Here is a 17,468-nt window from a genome sequence, read left to right as displayed (position 1 = left end):
AGAGTTATATTTACCGAAAAAGAGGATTCTCGGGGAAATGGTGTTTTTGGGAGAAGTCAACTTTGTCCAACTCCATTCTTTTGCCCAAAAAAAAAAAAGTTGACTCTGACTTCCCCTTCTTCAACCAAATTCAACTCTCTTCATCTCTTCCGACCGGATTTCTCTCGATGATTCTTTCTTATTTCTGTCGGTTACTACCGTCCAATTCGTTCTTATCCATTTCTTTGTCTGCTTCGCCGGCGATGCCTCTCTTGCTGCTCTTCTTCTGATTGGAATTTCAATTGGTTGGCCGCTGAATTTTGAAACCGAGTTTCGATCGTCTCCGTGTTCGACTCAGCTTTGCTGCTGTGGAAATTAGCGCAATTTTGGGAGTACTTTGGGCAAATTGTTGCTATTGTGATATCGGATTTTCTCACTCTCCGACGAAGATGGACTGATTTTTTTAAGGATTTGGCTGAATTTTGATGCGATTTTGATGGTAGTAAGAGAAATAAATGCTTCCCTGTATAGAGCTCGCGTGATTTTCTCATTGGATACTGTTTAAAGTCATAGTTACTATATCGTTTGATTTTTTGACCTCGTTTTTGCCTTACGATTCTGTTGCGTCGTTTTAGTCAATTGATCAACTGGACTTGCCTTTGCGCTTACTGCGCCGGCGAATGGCTGTACTTGCTTGTTGAAATTTGGATATAAACTGGCACCGGATTCTAGATATTTTTTACTTTCGGCTCAGCTTGATGATTGGGATGGAATGAATTGATTAAATAGTCTTATAGCTTTCTTAGTGTTTGGTCTTCAAAGATGGCTTTTCTTCTTGTTATGTCATCGATAATAGCTTCCATTACGGCCGTTTTGTTGATGCAATCGCCAGGAGTATTTGCTTCTGAGTTTATGATGGAATCAGGGGTTTCAAGAGGTAATCAGATTCCTTATTCAGTTTCGAAAGGTTGTGAACGTTATTTCATGAATGGGATTCCTATGGACAAAATTGTGTTCTGTAAGCTACTGCAGTTCTTGCGTGGATATCCTGGCATATTTGAGAATTCGAGGGGAAGTGATGATTGCTGTTGGGATAATTCATTCTGTAAGCACTGTACATTTTGGTTTTCATCTTGACACGTTAATCATGGAATTTTTAGTTCATAATTCCTATTTGTCAACTTCAGATGTGTTCTAGCTGACTTTACATGGTATGTATGTAATATGAGTTTTTAACTTTTTTGCAGCTGGTATACGAGTCAAAACATCAAGGAAACTGTTAAAAGAAGAACGAAAGGATGAATACATTAATCTTAAAGATGGCCAGTATCTTCATCAGAGGGCAAAAGAGGATCCAAAATCTTTTGCAACCTCCAAAAACATTGGAATTGCAGTAACTGGAACCTTCGTTTTATGTTGTGGTGTCCTCTGTCCTTGTTTCTATCGAAAGAGGAGACGCAGTGTTCAAAAACTTTCAGAAATAGAACAACAGTCAGGTGAGTCATTGGTCCTACCTGAATTCTTCTGCATTTTGTGATAATTAGGAGTATTGTTACTTATGGATTCTATGTCACCCATGTCCTACTAAGGGCTTTAAAACTAAATTGAGAGTGGCAACTCAATTTAGAATTTTTTTTTTCTCCCATTTGTGCCTTCTTACTCGGTCTTCAGTCACTCATTCTTCTCTATATGTCGATGCATACAGTATGTTCAAATGGTGTATTTGGTGTCTTTCTTTCAAGAAGCCATTTCTCTTCTTTGACATGACCTGGCGAGGATCAATTGTACTTGAAATGTGAGTTATTAATCCTTTCTTGCAGTGCATTTAGCCTCCACCATCGAAGCGATGAACTCTACTCCTGAGAAGATTCTAGCCAGTCCACTTCGGGTACCACCTAGTCCTAGATATTCTCCATCTCCAAAATTTAAACGTCTTGGATCTGTTCATCTTAACATGAGCCAAGTAGCTAGAGCAACTCAGGAGTTCTCACCAGCTCTCCGCATAGGTGAAGGAGGTTTCGGAACTGTCTACAAAGCACAACTAGAAGATGGGCAGATAGTTGCCATAAAACGTGCAAAAAAGGCAAGTATCTACTCTGTCTGATGTTTTTATGTACTTTGCTTCTATCTAATTGTGATGATAGTATATTGTAAGATCTCAAATTCTATGTATATTAGTGTTCATGCATGGACCTTATTCCCCATACAGAAGCAGTAAGTGGGGCAAATGTTGCACATCTAATCTGTTAACCTTAGGTTTGAAAACAACATCACTACGAGGACAATACTATATATTTCCTAGAGCATCCAGTTAAGTGGTTAATAGGCCTAAGTAGCCAGCCAAGCATGATATAATTTAGAATGACATGTGAGTCTACTCTAGGCATCTTGGGGATGCACCCTCCTGTGATGGGGAAGGCTTAGAATTTCATGAAAGAGTAATGCTGATGCTACTCAGCCTATTCTTATCACTGTGATAATAGTTAAAATCATGTGCTTCACATGGTTCTCAGGATCGAGTAGTAAGGACCATGTTGGACTTCTCATTCCCTTACTTGAACAGATGAATTTTAGATCCATATCTGGCGTTTCCCCTTTTCTCTCTTTGGTCCACTGACTCTGCAGACAACTCATGCAGGGAAAAAAGTTAGAGCCTAACAATTGCAGGACGTTTGAATCTAGATCGATTAGCAGGAATCATGATGATTTCCTGTTTAGTATGATGCTTCTTGAATGGTTGAAAGGACCATGTACGTAGAGGAAATAATATTTCAGATATTTACACATACTTAATCTTTTCTAGCAGAAGTCTTCTAATCTTCTTTGACTATGGAGTTCAAAATTGAATCTTTTCCGTAAAACAGAATCTCGTTAATCATGAACTTTAAAACATAAGGAAATAGTTATACACATTGTCGAATCTCGATCATTTCTGAACTCTATCCATTGTGTCGAGTCTTCCAAGGACAAGGAAATGACTATCGAGATTCTGTACACATAAGGAAGCAGTTAACAAATTATTGGTGTTCTGTAGTTAACAAATTATCCTCTCAGAGTCCCTTCCCTCTTGCATAAGGAGCACCAATGCAGGCTTCGGGCAAAGGAGGGATTCACTTTCTGAACTATATCCATAGTGTTGAGTCCTCTAAGGGCAAGGGTTTGTCCTTACGAAGTCTTTACACTAATTAGGGAACTTACAATTCCAAAGAGCCTTTGTAAAGTGGGAGGGGAATATTGAAGCACCTTTCATGATTTTCATGAAGAAAGGTCTTATCAAAAACTTGCTTGTCTTTGAACGTGAAGGTGAAAAGAGTTGTGCCAAGTCATGAGAGTATATAGTCATATCCGTTTTGTATCATATAGTCACTTGCAATATGGACATGTTCATCTGTTTGGTTGCTTTTTGTTAAAAAAAGAAACTAGCAAATGAAAAATAAACTGTCCTCAATATTTTAATAGGGAAAAAAATAAATTGGTACCCCTATACTTTGGGTGTAATATCAAGTAAAAATTGGTGAATTGTAACTATTTTCATTTGATTCTATTTAAAATCGAGTTAAAATTATTAATCAATGAAATGTTTCTTATTAGGAAAAAAAAAAAGGTTAAAATCACATAAAGAAAATTATTCTTTGCCTAGAGTACTACCAAACTAGAAAGGAAATTTGTCATGCAAATTTTCCTAAATATGTAGAGAAAAATAGAGTGAGAAGAAAAAAATGAAAAATTACACATATAAATGAAAGTTGTTGCTATCCATTTAGTTCTAACATTTCTTTTCCTAATTTTTTTGTTGGCCCTTGCATTTGAAGAAGTTTTATACTTGTGAGAAGTATGAATTAACGATTTTAGAACAAAATCCTAATGGAGGGTCTAAGTTGATTCATTAATGAAAGTATAAGGTTTTAATTGATCCAATAATTAATTTAGAGTTTTAATTGATACAATCCTTTGAAGTTGTGGGGTATAAATAGTTTCTTTTTGTCCTTTCTAATGCGAAAAAAAAGTTAAAAAAAGTTCGATTTCTTGACATATAATAATGGACATGTTTGATGCGATTAGTAAGGAAGAATGTTGAGCAAGAGTTTCTTAAACTCTGGCTTCTAGTTCTAAATGGGTGCTTGTATAATTAAAAGGGGGTGTTTGGCTCACCAACATGAGTTGAGTTATCAACTCATTGTTTCGCCTACCAACTTTAAATGTTGGTGGAGTTGAGTTGGTATATTTTACCAACTCACCCCAACTCTCCTTTTTTTCCATATTTTCAATGGCTCTACCCATCGGCCACTGTCACACTCCAAGAACTAACCCCGGACTCTGACAGCCACCTCCGATGACAACTTCGGCGACCAACCCCAGGCTCTAACAATCACCTCCGATGACAACTCTGGCGACTAACTCCAAGCTCCGGCAACCACCTCTGATGACAATTTCAACGAAGAAAATCCGGACTCCGACGACCACCTTTGATGACAGCTCTGGTAACCAACTCCGAGCTCCGACAACCTTCGCGTGACCAACTTTGGCAACCAATTTTGGCCTCCGACAACCACCTCCGGTGATCCAACTCCGACGACCACCTTCGCGCTACCAACTTCGACGACCAATTGGCTTCGACAACAAACTCTGATGACCAACTCCAACAACCACCTTCGTACGTTCCGACAACCACCTCCGACTACAAACTCCGATGAAAATCACCTTCGATGATCAGCTTTGAGCGAGCAACTTCGACGACCAACTCGAGGCTTCGGCAACCACCTTCGACAACAAACTCCAACAACCAACTCTAATACAATCTTCATGCGACTAACTTCGGACTCTTACAGTCACCTCCGACTACAATTTCCAGCGAAAATCATATTCGATGATCAACTTCGACGATCGCTCTCTCCTGACCAACTCCGAGATTCAAAAACCACCTCCGATGATAAACTTTGACAACCAACTCCAATACACCGTCATTTGACCAACTTCAGGCTCCGATGACCACCTCCGACTACAAACTCTAACAAAAATCATCTTCGATAATCAACTTCGACAACCACTCCCGACTACTATAAGACTGATGACTGTTAAGGTATGTTTTAAGGTTGTTGATTATATAAAAAAAATATTATTTTGTCTACATTAAGTGCAATATTTATACGTAATGAATCCACATATCAAATGAGTGTTAATAATATTTAGACAAAAAGTATGTATGTAGTTGAAAAGTATGTAACATATAACAAAAAAAACCGTAAATTGAAATTTTTTTTCCTGGAATATTTTCCAGCAAGAATTAGTGAAAAATAAAGATTTGTTCTCTGATGATCTTCCAAATTTAGAGGAAATGAAAGTAAAACTGTTGAAGAAATGTGGTGACATTCTATTGGTTGTTACGATGATGGGGGAGATTTAACTAAAGAAATTCATGACATAGTAAAAATATAGAGCAACAATAGGAAGAAGAAGAAAAAGAAGAAGATGATAATGAAATTCATACAGAAAAATTAGTTAGAATCAAAAGTTTTGATTTCGCTTTTGTTTCTCATTTTATTTAACCATATTTCTACAAGAAATGTAATGGGTTAATTGTTATTCATAGCCCAAAAAAGAAAGAAAGAAAGAAAAGTTTTAAACATTAAAAGAAAAAATTGTAATTCATATTTTATTCAAATCAAGATGGGTAGAATTATTGATTAAAAAAGTTCCAAAACAAAAATAGTAATCATAAAAGCATATTATTTAGAGTCCAAAAAACTGCATAAAAAACCCAAACATATGAACTCAACTTTGCACCTTAAACACATACATATGAACTCAGACTAAATAACTCTGCACCCCAAATACAGACATATGAACCCCACATATATATGAACTCCACAGGCATATGAACTCCAGACATCCTATCTCAATTCAGTACTCCAAACTGCCCCAAAGAGGTACTATTAAAGATGATTTGTGTGTTGTATAACGTCCAGGATCTTGTTATCAAGTCAGCTATAGAGGTTTCTTTATCCATTTTATATTATTACCTCTATAATAGTGTTCTTTGGGGATTGATATTTGTATCTCTAACACGATTATTTTACAGGAACAATTTGAGAATTCACGAACCGACTTTGGCAGTGAAGTAGAATTACTGTCCAAAATTGATCATCGGAGTCTGGTTAAGCTGCTAGGTTATGTTGACCATGGAAATGAGCGTATTATCATTACGGAATATGTAGGAAACGGAACTCTTAGAGAACATTTGGATGGTAATGTTTCCACCCTGTGGAAGACTAAAATTAAACTATCGTTTAATGGCGATGGCTTCATCAAGGCTCATTGACTGCGCTTTTCTCCTTGTAGGTGTACATGGGAAAGTATTGGATTTCAATCAGAGACTTGAAATTGCCATTGACATTGCTCATGGCCTAACTTATCTCCATCTATATGCAGGTTAGAAACTCTTTTATTAGTCGGCTCATTCTGGAAATGTCATTCATTTTCTGATACCGGGGAGGGCCAATTTTGGAAGTGGACAGAATTACTAACGCAACATATTAATTTGATCGTGTGTATTTTTTAATACAGTAAAAGTGTTTTATTATTATTATTATTATTTTTTTTAACTTTATTAAAGTAGACATTTGGGGCGTATTTGAGACACTAGACCCAACATAGTTTTTCTTCTTTTTTTTTTCTTTCTTTTTCTAAAATTGAATCTAAGAGATGACTATCTAAGTTGAAATTTTTGTGGACTTGCAATTACTATTCAAAATTCCTTGCTAAGAACATTTTTCTTTTATATCCCAAAGTATTTGAGTCAATTTGTGCACACCTCGATTATTTAATGAGACAACTACTTGACCTTCCTAGATTTGATTGACAAGAAGAATGGTAGCATATTAAATTTAAATCTTAGGCAAGTGGTCATCATGAATTGAACTCATTTTTTCTAAGTATTTTATTATTGCCTCATTGACCACTAGGCCAACCAAGGGTGATTTTATGATAACGGACTACATAGAAAATAACTTTTAAAAAACCATTGTTCAAATTTGTGTTCATTGAACTTCTATCTAAAAGAATGAAGTATTGCTTCTGAAAAGCCGTTTTTAAACAACCTTTTGATTTTTTTTAATTAGTAAATTATTAAATATAATTGAATAACTGTTCAACAATTCTTTTGTGTACACTAGCAACTGTTAACTAGAGGAGTTCGTTTACAATTATTGAATCAATGAATTGATTTACACGGAACCAAGTCTCCCTGCTCAGATTTCTTGAACTGTTGTTTGGAATGATGGTATTGGATCTTTTTTTTTTTCTTTCCAGCCAGTTAACCTTTACTTCTTGTTTACGACAGAGAAGCAAATTATTCATAGAGATGTGAAATCTACCAACATTCTTCTTACCGAAAGCATGAGAGCAAAGGTGGCGGATTTTGGATTTGCAAGGCTTGGCACTTTGGGTACCGAACAAACGCACATTTCAACTCAAGTGAAAGGAACAGTTGGTTACCTTGATCCAGAGTATATGAAGACCTATCAACTTACCACTAAGAGCGATGTCTACTCATTTGGGATTTTACTCGTAGAAATTCTAACAGGACGCCGTCCATTGGAAGTGAAGAGGCCTCCAGACGAGCGGGTCACAATAAGATGGGTGAGTTAAACATTCTAATCATTTTCTTGGACACTTCTGTTTGGAATTGTAAAAAACTTGTCAAGTTCAGGTGATTTTTCTTAAGGAAGATGGACCAATTGATCTATATTTGCGACTTGCAAACTCCCCAATAGATGGATTCAAAAAATTAGATCCTTCATCTAGAATCTGATGCTGCATCATGTCTATCTATATCTATAGCATGATTTACTGATTTATATTTGACGGATGGAATTCTGTTATCATGTTCTTCATTTTGGGTTTATTTATTTATATATTTTTATTTTTTTTTTACCTTGAGGGGTGGATGATAGGGAGGATCATATGAAGCACACAGAACTACTCACAAGTTTAAGAGTGTTCATTTTGTTATAGGATGCAGTGCATTTCACATCTGATCACATTCTGCATAAGAAGTTCGATAAATTTATCAGATAGCTCACAAGTTAGTTTGTGTGTTATGTGTTATGGTTAAACCGTACCACAAATTATCGTGTGAATTGTCTGAAAGTACGAACTTTATTCATTGTTTCGGAAAGAGCAAGCTTTCGTTTATTTGCCTGTCCACTTGATTTTACTTGGGTCCAACCTCTCAAGTTGCTTCTTGTTTCACTTTGGTATTTTGCAGGCTTTCAACAAGTATAGTGAAGACAAAATTGTGGAAACCTTAGATCCTTTGATGGAGGAAACTGTGGATGCAGACATTGTCGTTAAAATGTTCGAATTGGCAATCCAATGTGCAGCACCAGTTCGAGCGGACCGTCCAGACATGAAGTTAGTTGGGGAGCAGCTGTGGGCAATAAGAGCAGATTATATATCACAGAAGAAGGATAAAGCAAGAGTGCCTTAGAAAGGTGTGTTTGTTGTATTTGAAACTCCTTAGGTGATCAAGCAATAGTGTGATTCCATTAATTTACCATGTCATTTGCAGTTCACCTCCACCACAACTCTGTTCCACGCTTGTCATTTTACACCTTCAACCTCCTTCAGCCTTGTTTAAATCACCTATTAATTTAGTGTTGTTTTTTCCCCAGTTAACCTTGTTTCAATATATAATTTTTGTCTATAATTCAAACCTATCAACATCCCCTTTTGACTATTGTATAAAAAGAAATTTACATTCACGATTTGATGGTGTATAAGATTGTGGTCTTACTTTCATTGTCTACAATTGAAAACGGACTTCAAAGTTTATGGTTTTCATATATATATATATATAACTATTAGGTCTGTTTAGGGGGAGATTGGATTAGTTAAGGGATAATTTGATTCCAACTAAATTATTGTATTGTAATTTATCTAATTCCAATCTATAACATTTTATTTTATGGGTGTTCCGAAAAAGTGAAAATTGTTTGAAAATTACTTATATATAAAATTTGTTAAAACCAATTTGAGTATAGCAATTAGTTAAATGTGTTATATTATTAATTAAAAGGTTAAAAGGTTCAAGTGTTTTTTTCCTACATCTTTTAACTCATCATGCTTATTAAAAAAGAGTCGTATGATTGAACTATTTTGTTACTAACCTTGCGGTAATAAACAATTATGTAACTAATTTTTTTAAAAAAATGGATCAAAATGCAAGATTTTCATTCGAAAAGTCATTTGTGCAACCACTTTTTGCATTTCAAGCTCGTGGTAGCATAAAACACGTTCAGTTCGCACTTCAAAAAAGAATCGCAAAAATGTTCGTGTTCTATACTAGTCGATCTAATTGAATTACTTCCATTTTCATCATAATAGTTTTCAATTCATGAACCTAGTTTTATTTTTAAACAAGAAACAATGATAAAATAAAAAGGACATCCATGAAAAAATAATAATAATGACAGGTTTAATTATTACACAGAAGCAAAGGCGAAATATTTGGATGGTAAAGTTGCCTGGGGAGTACTACACTAATATAGCCACTGGCCATCATCATCTGTTCAATTCAAAAGCTGGCCTGCTAAAAGTGAACTATATAAAGCAAAGGCAAAGGATCAGTGAAGGGTTTGAGGTCCATCCAAACAATATACATTCCCAAGCTTAATGAACCCATTTGAAAAGCCAAAGCTAACCATCTCTGTAAAACAGAGGCATATTAAAAGTCTACTTCCTTACACAAAGCAGTTTTAAGCTTATTGTACCCTAGGCGCTTAACGGCTGATATCAAGAGGCCATGCCCTCATCAATCACCATCTGAATATGTTTCTTCAGTTTTCTCCTTCGACGGTTACGGGCCCTGCATACACAAAACTTTGTTAGTGATCATTGGCAAGAACTTTCACAAACTGCATCAAATTTTATTGTTGGTGTTGTGACATAAACAAACCAACAAGTAACGAGTTAAGAACAAGAAGAAATCGACACATAAATTTACGTGGTTCACTAACAGTGTGTTAACTACGTCCACGGGCAAAAGGAAAATCGGTTTTATAATCTTTGAGGAGATCTGAATATAGAATATGTAGATAATGTGCAAGACAAAATATGAATAAAAACCGAAACCAAAGGCCTAGTCCTCTTATACTACTTGGAAGTCGTGACTTTCGTATGCCTTTGAGATGTGGGACAATAGATTCAATGCATCTCAACATCTGATTTCTTTTGTTTAGCCGTTAAATTAGAAGCAATATGAAATAGGCTTGCCTTAAGATGAATGCATGCTCCTAGCAGTGGTCTTTCTTCTGGTAAAATAACCTACTTTTGGAGTTTACAGCAGCTGATGAGAAAAAGTGGGAGAGAAGACCAAAGGGTAGAAAATTGTTCTATTGGTTTGTTTCTCCCTCTAATTCCTCTCTTCAGAATGAGCAAACGGCTCCAATGATAATTCTATTTCCTTGGATTGTGAAGAGATGCCCCTAGTAAAGTGAGATACAGGAAAAGAAATAAACATCTAATCTCTCCATCTCAACTGAATCAAGACTAGAAATCAACTTTACTTGTAAACTAAAGACATGAAGACATTTCCACTTTTGATTCCTTTCCTAGAAACACGTCCGTAAGTCATTTGCAGAAGACTAGACTTGCTATCCTATTTGTTTACCGATTGAACTGTAATTCTGATTGACCGGAGCCCTTTTATAGTATAGGTTTTTGTTTTTGACTCATTGCGTTGAGATTTCCTTTCTCTCTCATCCATCTCATTTTTGCGATGGAAGCTTGAATTTTCATTTAGAGAAGGAAAGAAGAACAAAGAAATTATAACACAAGAGTACAATAACACAAAAGTTCACTAACCAGTATTGATTGCGTAAAACGAATGCATCTGTTGCCACTTTCTTCCCATCATCGTTTCGGTTCCAATGGTACAATGCATGAGTCCTGTTTTTTATTTCCAAAGTTGAATGCCCATAACTGGCTTCTCTAAATGCTGAGTACTCTGGTTGTGGATCTTTAAACCTAATACAGACGGACAGACCATAACACAATTGAATCTTGTATCTAAACATCAGTGAGCAAATTTTTAATGAATGCATATCCAATTTACCTTCCAGCAAGACCTTCCTGGTTACCACCATCTCCAACTGTAATGTATACAGGAGCTGATTTGTCTGGTACGATGTGATGATCGCCACTTACATTGTTGTGTACGCTTGAAATTCGATACTAAAAATAAGAAGGAAAAAATAAGGGAAATAAAACTCGGATCCAAATAAGGCAACAATTGTAATAGGAGAGAAACGGTGTGTTACTGTTACATGAACTTCATAGTCCACACATTTATTTAAGTATAAGAGAATGTAGAGGAGGAATATATATTTAGACCACCCTATCTATCTGACAGAATAGGATACATGATGACCTCGGAAATATTTGATTTGAACATCACCACTGTAATAGAATGAAGTTTTGAGCGACATAAAAGAATAAACCAAAATCTATGCTTTTTGTGGAGTAAAAATGCAATAACTTTGAACTCAAGGATATAGTTGTACAACCTCTAGAATAGATCTTGTTCAAGTAAGATCGTAGTAAGAACTCAATAACTTGTTTAGAAAATTTCATCCAATGCTGGCTAATAATTGAGGTTAGCTGATTATCTTGTCAAAGTATAATAATGTACATGCAGATTATGATACAACATGCAATGTTCATCAAAACTACATAAATTTATATTGACATCTTACTCAAAATTTTACCTTCCAGACCCTGGCAACTACTGAACAATCGATTATAATATTTTTGGTTAAAAATATGGGAGTAAGAACTATATCTGCCTGATGAAGTTTGCTTGTTCATCAACTACACCATTTCGTGAATCTCAATTTTCCAAAGCTTATATGAATTATAAAGGACTACAAAATTTGAATGGCATTATAACAAAGCAACAAGGTAAAAATTTATCTAACAAAGTTGCACATGCAGAAAAATATATCCCAATCTATGCATAATCACCACACTGCTTAAAAAGGAAGGAGCAACATACCGATCGTTCATAAGCATGGACATGGCCGGCAAAGATAACATCAACTCTGTACTTTACGAACAAACTTTCAAATACTGACCGCATACTATCACCCTCCTCGAAATGTGCTTCATTACTATTGTAGATTGGAACATGCATAAGAACAATCAACCATGGCGTCTTCTCCCGATCGACCCTTTCCAACTCTTCATGAAGCCAGTGCCATTGAGGTGTGTACTTCACTGAAATAAATAATTGTGAAGTTTCTAAGAGGGGAAAAACACTTTAAAATTAACAACCTTCATAATTGATTTAAGATAAACATAAGATGTGATGGGATAATGGATATGAGCTCACTATCTAAGCACCTGTTTATGTGTTCAAACTAGATCCATTTTTCAAAGACGTTGGAGTGATTGGAATCCTCCCTGCGATGTTCTAACTTATCTTTCCAATCTCTCAAATATATGTTTAAAAGCTATAATACTATCTTGTACGGATACAAATATGGGGACCCAAACACACCCACAACCAAAAAGACAAAGAAGGAAAGAAAAGAAAGGAAAACTAAATTAAAAAATCTCTTGATCTCCAATTTTGGTAGCAATAAGTAATTAATGTGCAAACCTAATGTTGATGTACAAATAAAAAGGCAATGAAAGGAATGAGAACTTCCAACATGAAGAACAGCAACTATTAAAGAGCTTAACTGGTCGCGCAAAGCAAGAATATGTATGTTTAGTATTTACCAAATGGAGAGTAGGCAGATAATACTATAATATGAGCAGATGCCCTTCTGATTGCATACCAAAGAGGACTGCTGCTTTTGGATGCTAAATAAGGTGTCAGATACCGATGAATATAGGACTTGAAAGGTTCAACTTCACCCTACAGATCAAACGTAAATAAATAAATAAATGAAAAAAGAAATTCTATCAAAGAAAAAAGAAGGATAAATATTACAATTAGTTGACTCCATACTTAATAAAGCCGACATATATTTAGTTAAACCAACATAAAGCAGAGTGAACTTAGAGCATTTAGAAGTTATATAACAACATATGTTTTGATTTAGCAGGACAATATATTTTCCCCAATTTCCAGGCCAGTGACTCAGAGGCAGATTCAGTATTTAAATTCAGAAGAGAATTTACTTATACAGATACCATAAATACAGTATTTACATGTCCACATAGAATAATTATCAGTTTAAATATTTAAATGCGAAGAAAATATGCAGACACATCAAACAAGGAAAACATGGTTAAAGAATATATTTACTTAGTTAGAATTGAGATTATATTATTCGATGATTGAATATTTAAATGGTTTAGCATGTCAGATACACATAGTAGTAAAAAATAAAAAGATCAATTTCAAAATTTTTACCATGTAAGGCATGTACTCTATTTCATGATTTCCAGCAGACCAAATCCAAGGTTGATATGCTGCACTTTGCTCCGCAAATCGACCCCATGTATCCCATCTTAGACCGACATCATTAAATTGATACCTATCAGCATAAGAGAGATCTCCAAGAAACAATACTGTCTGCCCTCCACTCTTCATATAATGCTTAAGAGTAGAAAGAGAATTAAACGTCTGACCCAAATCACCTGGAGCATAGAATAGCTGTTTAGAACTGAAGCAAGAGGGCAAAATAAATGACCACAAAAGTCTACTAGATGCAAAAGTAGATTGAACAAGATGTGAAACGTAGAAGGACAAGAGAATCAGCCTACTTGGTAAGTTTAACAAAAGATATCTTTTTCTTTGGGGAGACTACAGAGGGGAAGGGGCCAGGCACATACCATATAAAATGAAAGTGACTTGAGAGGAGAAGATACTGATTTTCTAAGCCCCTCATGACATTGTTTAATACCATGATCACCACCATTTATTAATTTAGTTGTAAATTTTTGTTTATGATTTATGATCTATCAATACGTCATCTCAAATGAAATCATGAGAAAAAAATTGCTAATGATAAGCAATAAATTTATGGAAATAAAAAGTTAATACATTAATAGATTCTTATTACAGATATTGTTATCAGCATAGTTTCATCAATTCAAACGTTGAGAAGTTCTATCATTTAGTAATAGTTTCTAGAAAACCTCTTGAATGAAATTCTACAATTATATAACTATTATTCATTTTCATATGGTATTAAATCACTAGCCGAGCTCGGTAGCGTGAGCTTGCTACCTCTAGCAGAGGAGCAAATTATACATGAAAAAGGAAATTTGAGTGAGATTGCGCCATTAAATATGGTATTAAATCACTAATATTCATTTTCATATGGTACTAAATTAAATCATATGGTATTAAATTTTCATATAATACTCATTTTCATATGGTATCATTTAAAATTATTAAACTACTCAACCATTCAGTTGAGAAACAATGATAGATAAAAAAAATATTGCAGAAACAAGAATCAAATTTTCAATGTTTGTTGAACCAAGAGAGGAAATGGAAAAAGTGAAAGGGTGGATTAAAAAAAAAAAAGAACAAATAATTTCTAATTGAAATAAAACAAAAGGCAGTTATGAACTTTACATGACAGTTTACCCTTATATAAGAACAATTTACCCGAATAAACCCTGATCATTTTTTTTTTTTTTTTGGCAACTTAAAACATCATTAAAAATGGAAAATCATAAACTTGAAAAGTACCAAAGAAAACTGAAACTTTATATCTAACTTTAAAGAAAGAAATAAAACACCAAAGCTGAATTCTCACCAATTATCCCAAATTTGTAAGAAGCATCTGGATCAACCTTTGGGGGTGTCTGGAACCAGAATTCTCGAGCAGAATCACCACTCCCAATCTTGTAATAATACTTGGTATCATACTGGATCAAGGGGACACCATCAAAACCATCAATGGAACATATTTTCAGAGAGACAGCATGCTTGTCTAGTCAAGAGAAGAAGAGAGTTGCAGTAATCTTGGAACCAAACACACATACTGCATATCAAATTAGCTAATAGTCCATGTCAAAAAAATCATGAGTTCGTGTCAAAATTTAGACGAGAAACCATTCACATCAGTGGGGGGAGAGCCTAATGAAAGTCAAGATACATCGAAGAAGTTTGTATAAGTGGTGATTTTTAATCTCTGAATTCCCATATGCAATTGCCAGCTTGAAATTATAAGTAAGCTTAATATTCCCATCGCTCAGAAAACTACATTCAGTTACCTTGAGGTCAGCAACAAGACAGTGATGAATGTAACCGGACTTGTATTTATAAAAGGTGTAGTTTGTCACTGCTCCCTCTGCAGTGAACTCATAACTTCCGTCTGACGTACCATATTGTACACTATTGGGCTCTGGCTCATCAGGTGTTACCCATGAGATAATAACGGCCCTGCCTTCATAGTCACCCTGGGTGATATGCACCTACAAGGAAGTGATGGGAATATTCTTATTATCTTTGTAAGAAAAAAAAGAAAAAAAGAAAAAAGAAAACTTCCACAAGAAACAAAACAGAAAAAGTAAGAAGAATAACGTGTCCCATTTTTCCAGATAATGTAAAAGCATTAGGAAACACAGAGTCACAACTCAAAACCCAATTCTGTAAGAGAAATGACAAATGACTTTCTATAAAGTGCCCAATCCAAAGACAAGAGAAGCTCCAAAGCAAACATTAAGTCTATTTTTCAGACTGTTTATCCCCTCCCATCCAAAATTCAGTTCAGGAAAAAGAAAATCATGACAACCGATTTAAATAAACTTGTAAATCCTTTTATTCCCAATTATAAAGCCACATAACGAACGTGGAAAGTGATCACCCAGACATATGGCAAAGGATTAAAATAACACGCTACAGAGAAAAGAAGCAACAAGCAATTGGGGGTAAAGGATTGTTTTAAACCAAGGCCATTTTTTATTCGAGAATCAGGTATAAGGAGAGAGAATGCAAACATTCTTGTTTTCTAGTTATTGTGGTAACATATCCGGTCATAGAAATTTTAGTAAAAGGAAGGACAACAGACAACTATGTCAATAGCCACAGTTATATTACACAAAATGAAATTTAGTACCAAAAATATCAAGGTCTTACCTGTTCGGGGGTATTGTAACCTTTTGGAACAGCAAACACTTCATTATCAAGAGGTATATCAATGGATGGCCACTCTGATCGAATAAACGAACTAGTGATCCCTGCGTCCCCAAAGCCCAGATAGCTAATAAATATGCACAAAGAAAATGCAAGATGAAGAAACAAGAACTGCAGCTTGGAATTTCCCATCATGATTGGTGATTCAATCAACTGCATCAAGACAAAAAAGAAATATTTCGTCATGGATTAGAACTTCAACAGTTAAAAGATGATTGAAAACAAAAAAAAGGGAGTTCTCTATGAGAGTGATGAAGACAAAAAAGCAGAAAATTTCAAAATCCTAACATCAAAATTTTACATTAAACGTAGATAGGCAACGAGTTCTACAATCAACCTCAGTACTCAACAACAAAACCAAGTAACCATCAACAGATAGATGTGTTAAGTCCAAATTCTCAACCTCACAAAGCAAAGCACCGTTATAAATATCAATCAAACGGCATAATTAATCACGAAATTCATATAACGAATGACAACCTCACGAAATCACAACTCGAACTACACGTATCAAACCTAGCTCCATTTCGCGTCCACCTGTAATATTTTCCCCACGAAGTGGCAGCATACACACCATACTCTTCATTCTATAGGATGAAATCACATCCAAAAACCCGAAACGGACAAAAATCTCACAAAATATTTTCACTTAGCAGGAAAACCAACAGTAGTTAACAATTGCAAGCCAATGACCAAGTGAATTTCAATCGGATTATAGGCAGAGACAAAGCAAGCAAGATACCAAAAATCAGAATCATTTTCCGGCGAAGAACGTGGGTGATCAGTTGTGTGCGAGTGAAAGGGAAGAACCTGAACATTTGCAGAGAAGAGAGTGAAGACGATGGATTAGATCACACCAACAAGAGATAATATCCTCCACTGAGTGGATTGTTGGGTTGAAGATGAAACTTGAAGAATGGCGAAATTGATGCGTAAATTAGCAGCGAAGAAACCATTGACAAGGCGTAGGTTAGAATAGCGTTCTCATCTCGTTCCTCTTCGCGGGGATATTCCGTGGTTAGATGGCAAATCAATTTGGACAACTTTCGTATTAAAATAAAAACTCGTCTTCGTCATTATTTATTTATTTTTCATTTTTTGTCGTTGAGAAAAATACGATTTTTTTTTTTTTTTAAAAAAATAATGCTTTTTAAAATATAATGACAAAAATAGGATTAGAGGGAAACTTTTTCTAAGAAAGGTATTTTGGGAAACTATTGATAAAATTGGGGTAGTGTAATTGTGTACGGGATACATGATTTCCATGTAGCAAACTCGTGTACCCGGTAAACGAGTATCGTTTAATCTAGTCAGCACCACGTCGGTTGAC

General features: G+C 35.2%; 2 protein-coding genes across 3 annotated transcripts; one reads left to right on the top strand and one right to left on the bottom strand.

The window, feature by feature from the left end:
* CRCK3 (calmodulin-binding receptor-like cytoplasmic kinase 3) lies at positions 1-8,788 on the top strand. Its single transcript, XM_039023809.2, has 7 exons — positions 1-1,084; positions 1,227-1,475; positions 1,800-2,062; positions 6,059-6,224; positions 6,319-6,408; positions 7,319-7,617; positions 8,246-8,788. The coding sequence occupies exons 1-7, from the start codon at positions 802-804 to the stop codon at positions 8,465-8,467; spliced, it is 1,572 nt and encodes a 523-aa protein (XP_038879737.1). The 5' UTR covers positions 1-801; the 3' UTR covers positions 8,468-8,788.
* Positions 8,789-9,409: 621 nt separating this feature from the next.
* PAP26 (purple acid phosphatase 26) lies at positions 9,410-17,210 on the bottom strand. 2 transcript variants are annotated; one of them, XM_039023810.2, is made up of 10 exons: positions 16,949-17,210; positions 16,082-16,291; positions 15,217-15,417; positions 14,757-14,868; positions 13,400-13,626; positions 12,760-12,898; positions 12,032-12,252; positions 11,093-11,211; positions 10,843-11,004; positions 9,410-9,844 (listed from the first exon to the last, which is right to left on the bottom strand). In XM_039023810.2, the coding sequence occupies exons 2-10, from the start codon at positions 16,271-16,273 to the stop codon at positions 9,772-9,774; spliced, it is 1,446 nt and encodes a 481-aa protein (XP_038879738.1). In that variant the 5' UTR covers positions 16,274-16,291; positions 16,949-17,210; the 3' UTR covers positions 9,410-9,771. The 2 variants fall into 2 exon arrangements, with proteins under 2 accessions (XP_038879738.1, XP_038879739.1); XM_039023811.2 differs by having other exon boundaries at positions 16,881-17,162.
* Positions 17,211-17,468: the final 258 nt, after the last annotated feature.

Source organism: Benincasa hispida, chromosome 2 (assembly GCF_027475165.1).
Source record: "Benincasa hispida cultivar pf3 chromosome 2, pf3_genome.v1.1, whole genome shotgun sequence".
Classification (NCBI taxonomy): domain Eukaryota; kingdom Viridiplantae; phylum Streptophyta; class Magnoliopsida; order Cucurbitales; family Cucurbitaceae; genus Benincasa; species Benincasa hispida.
The sequence above is the reverse complement of the archived record's forward strand: the minus strand, read 5'-3'. Positions and strand labels throughout refer to the sequence as shown.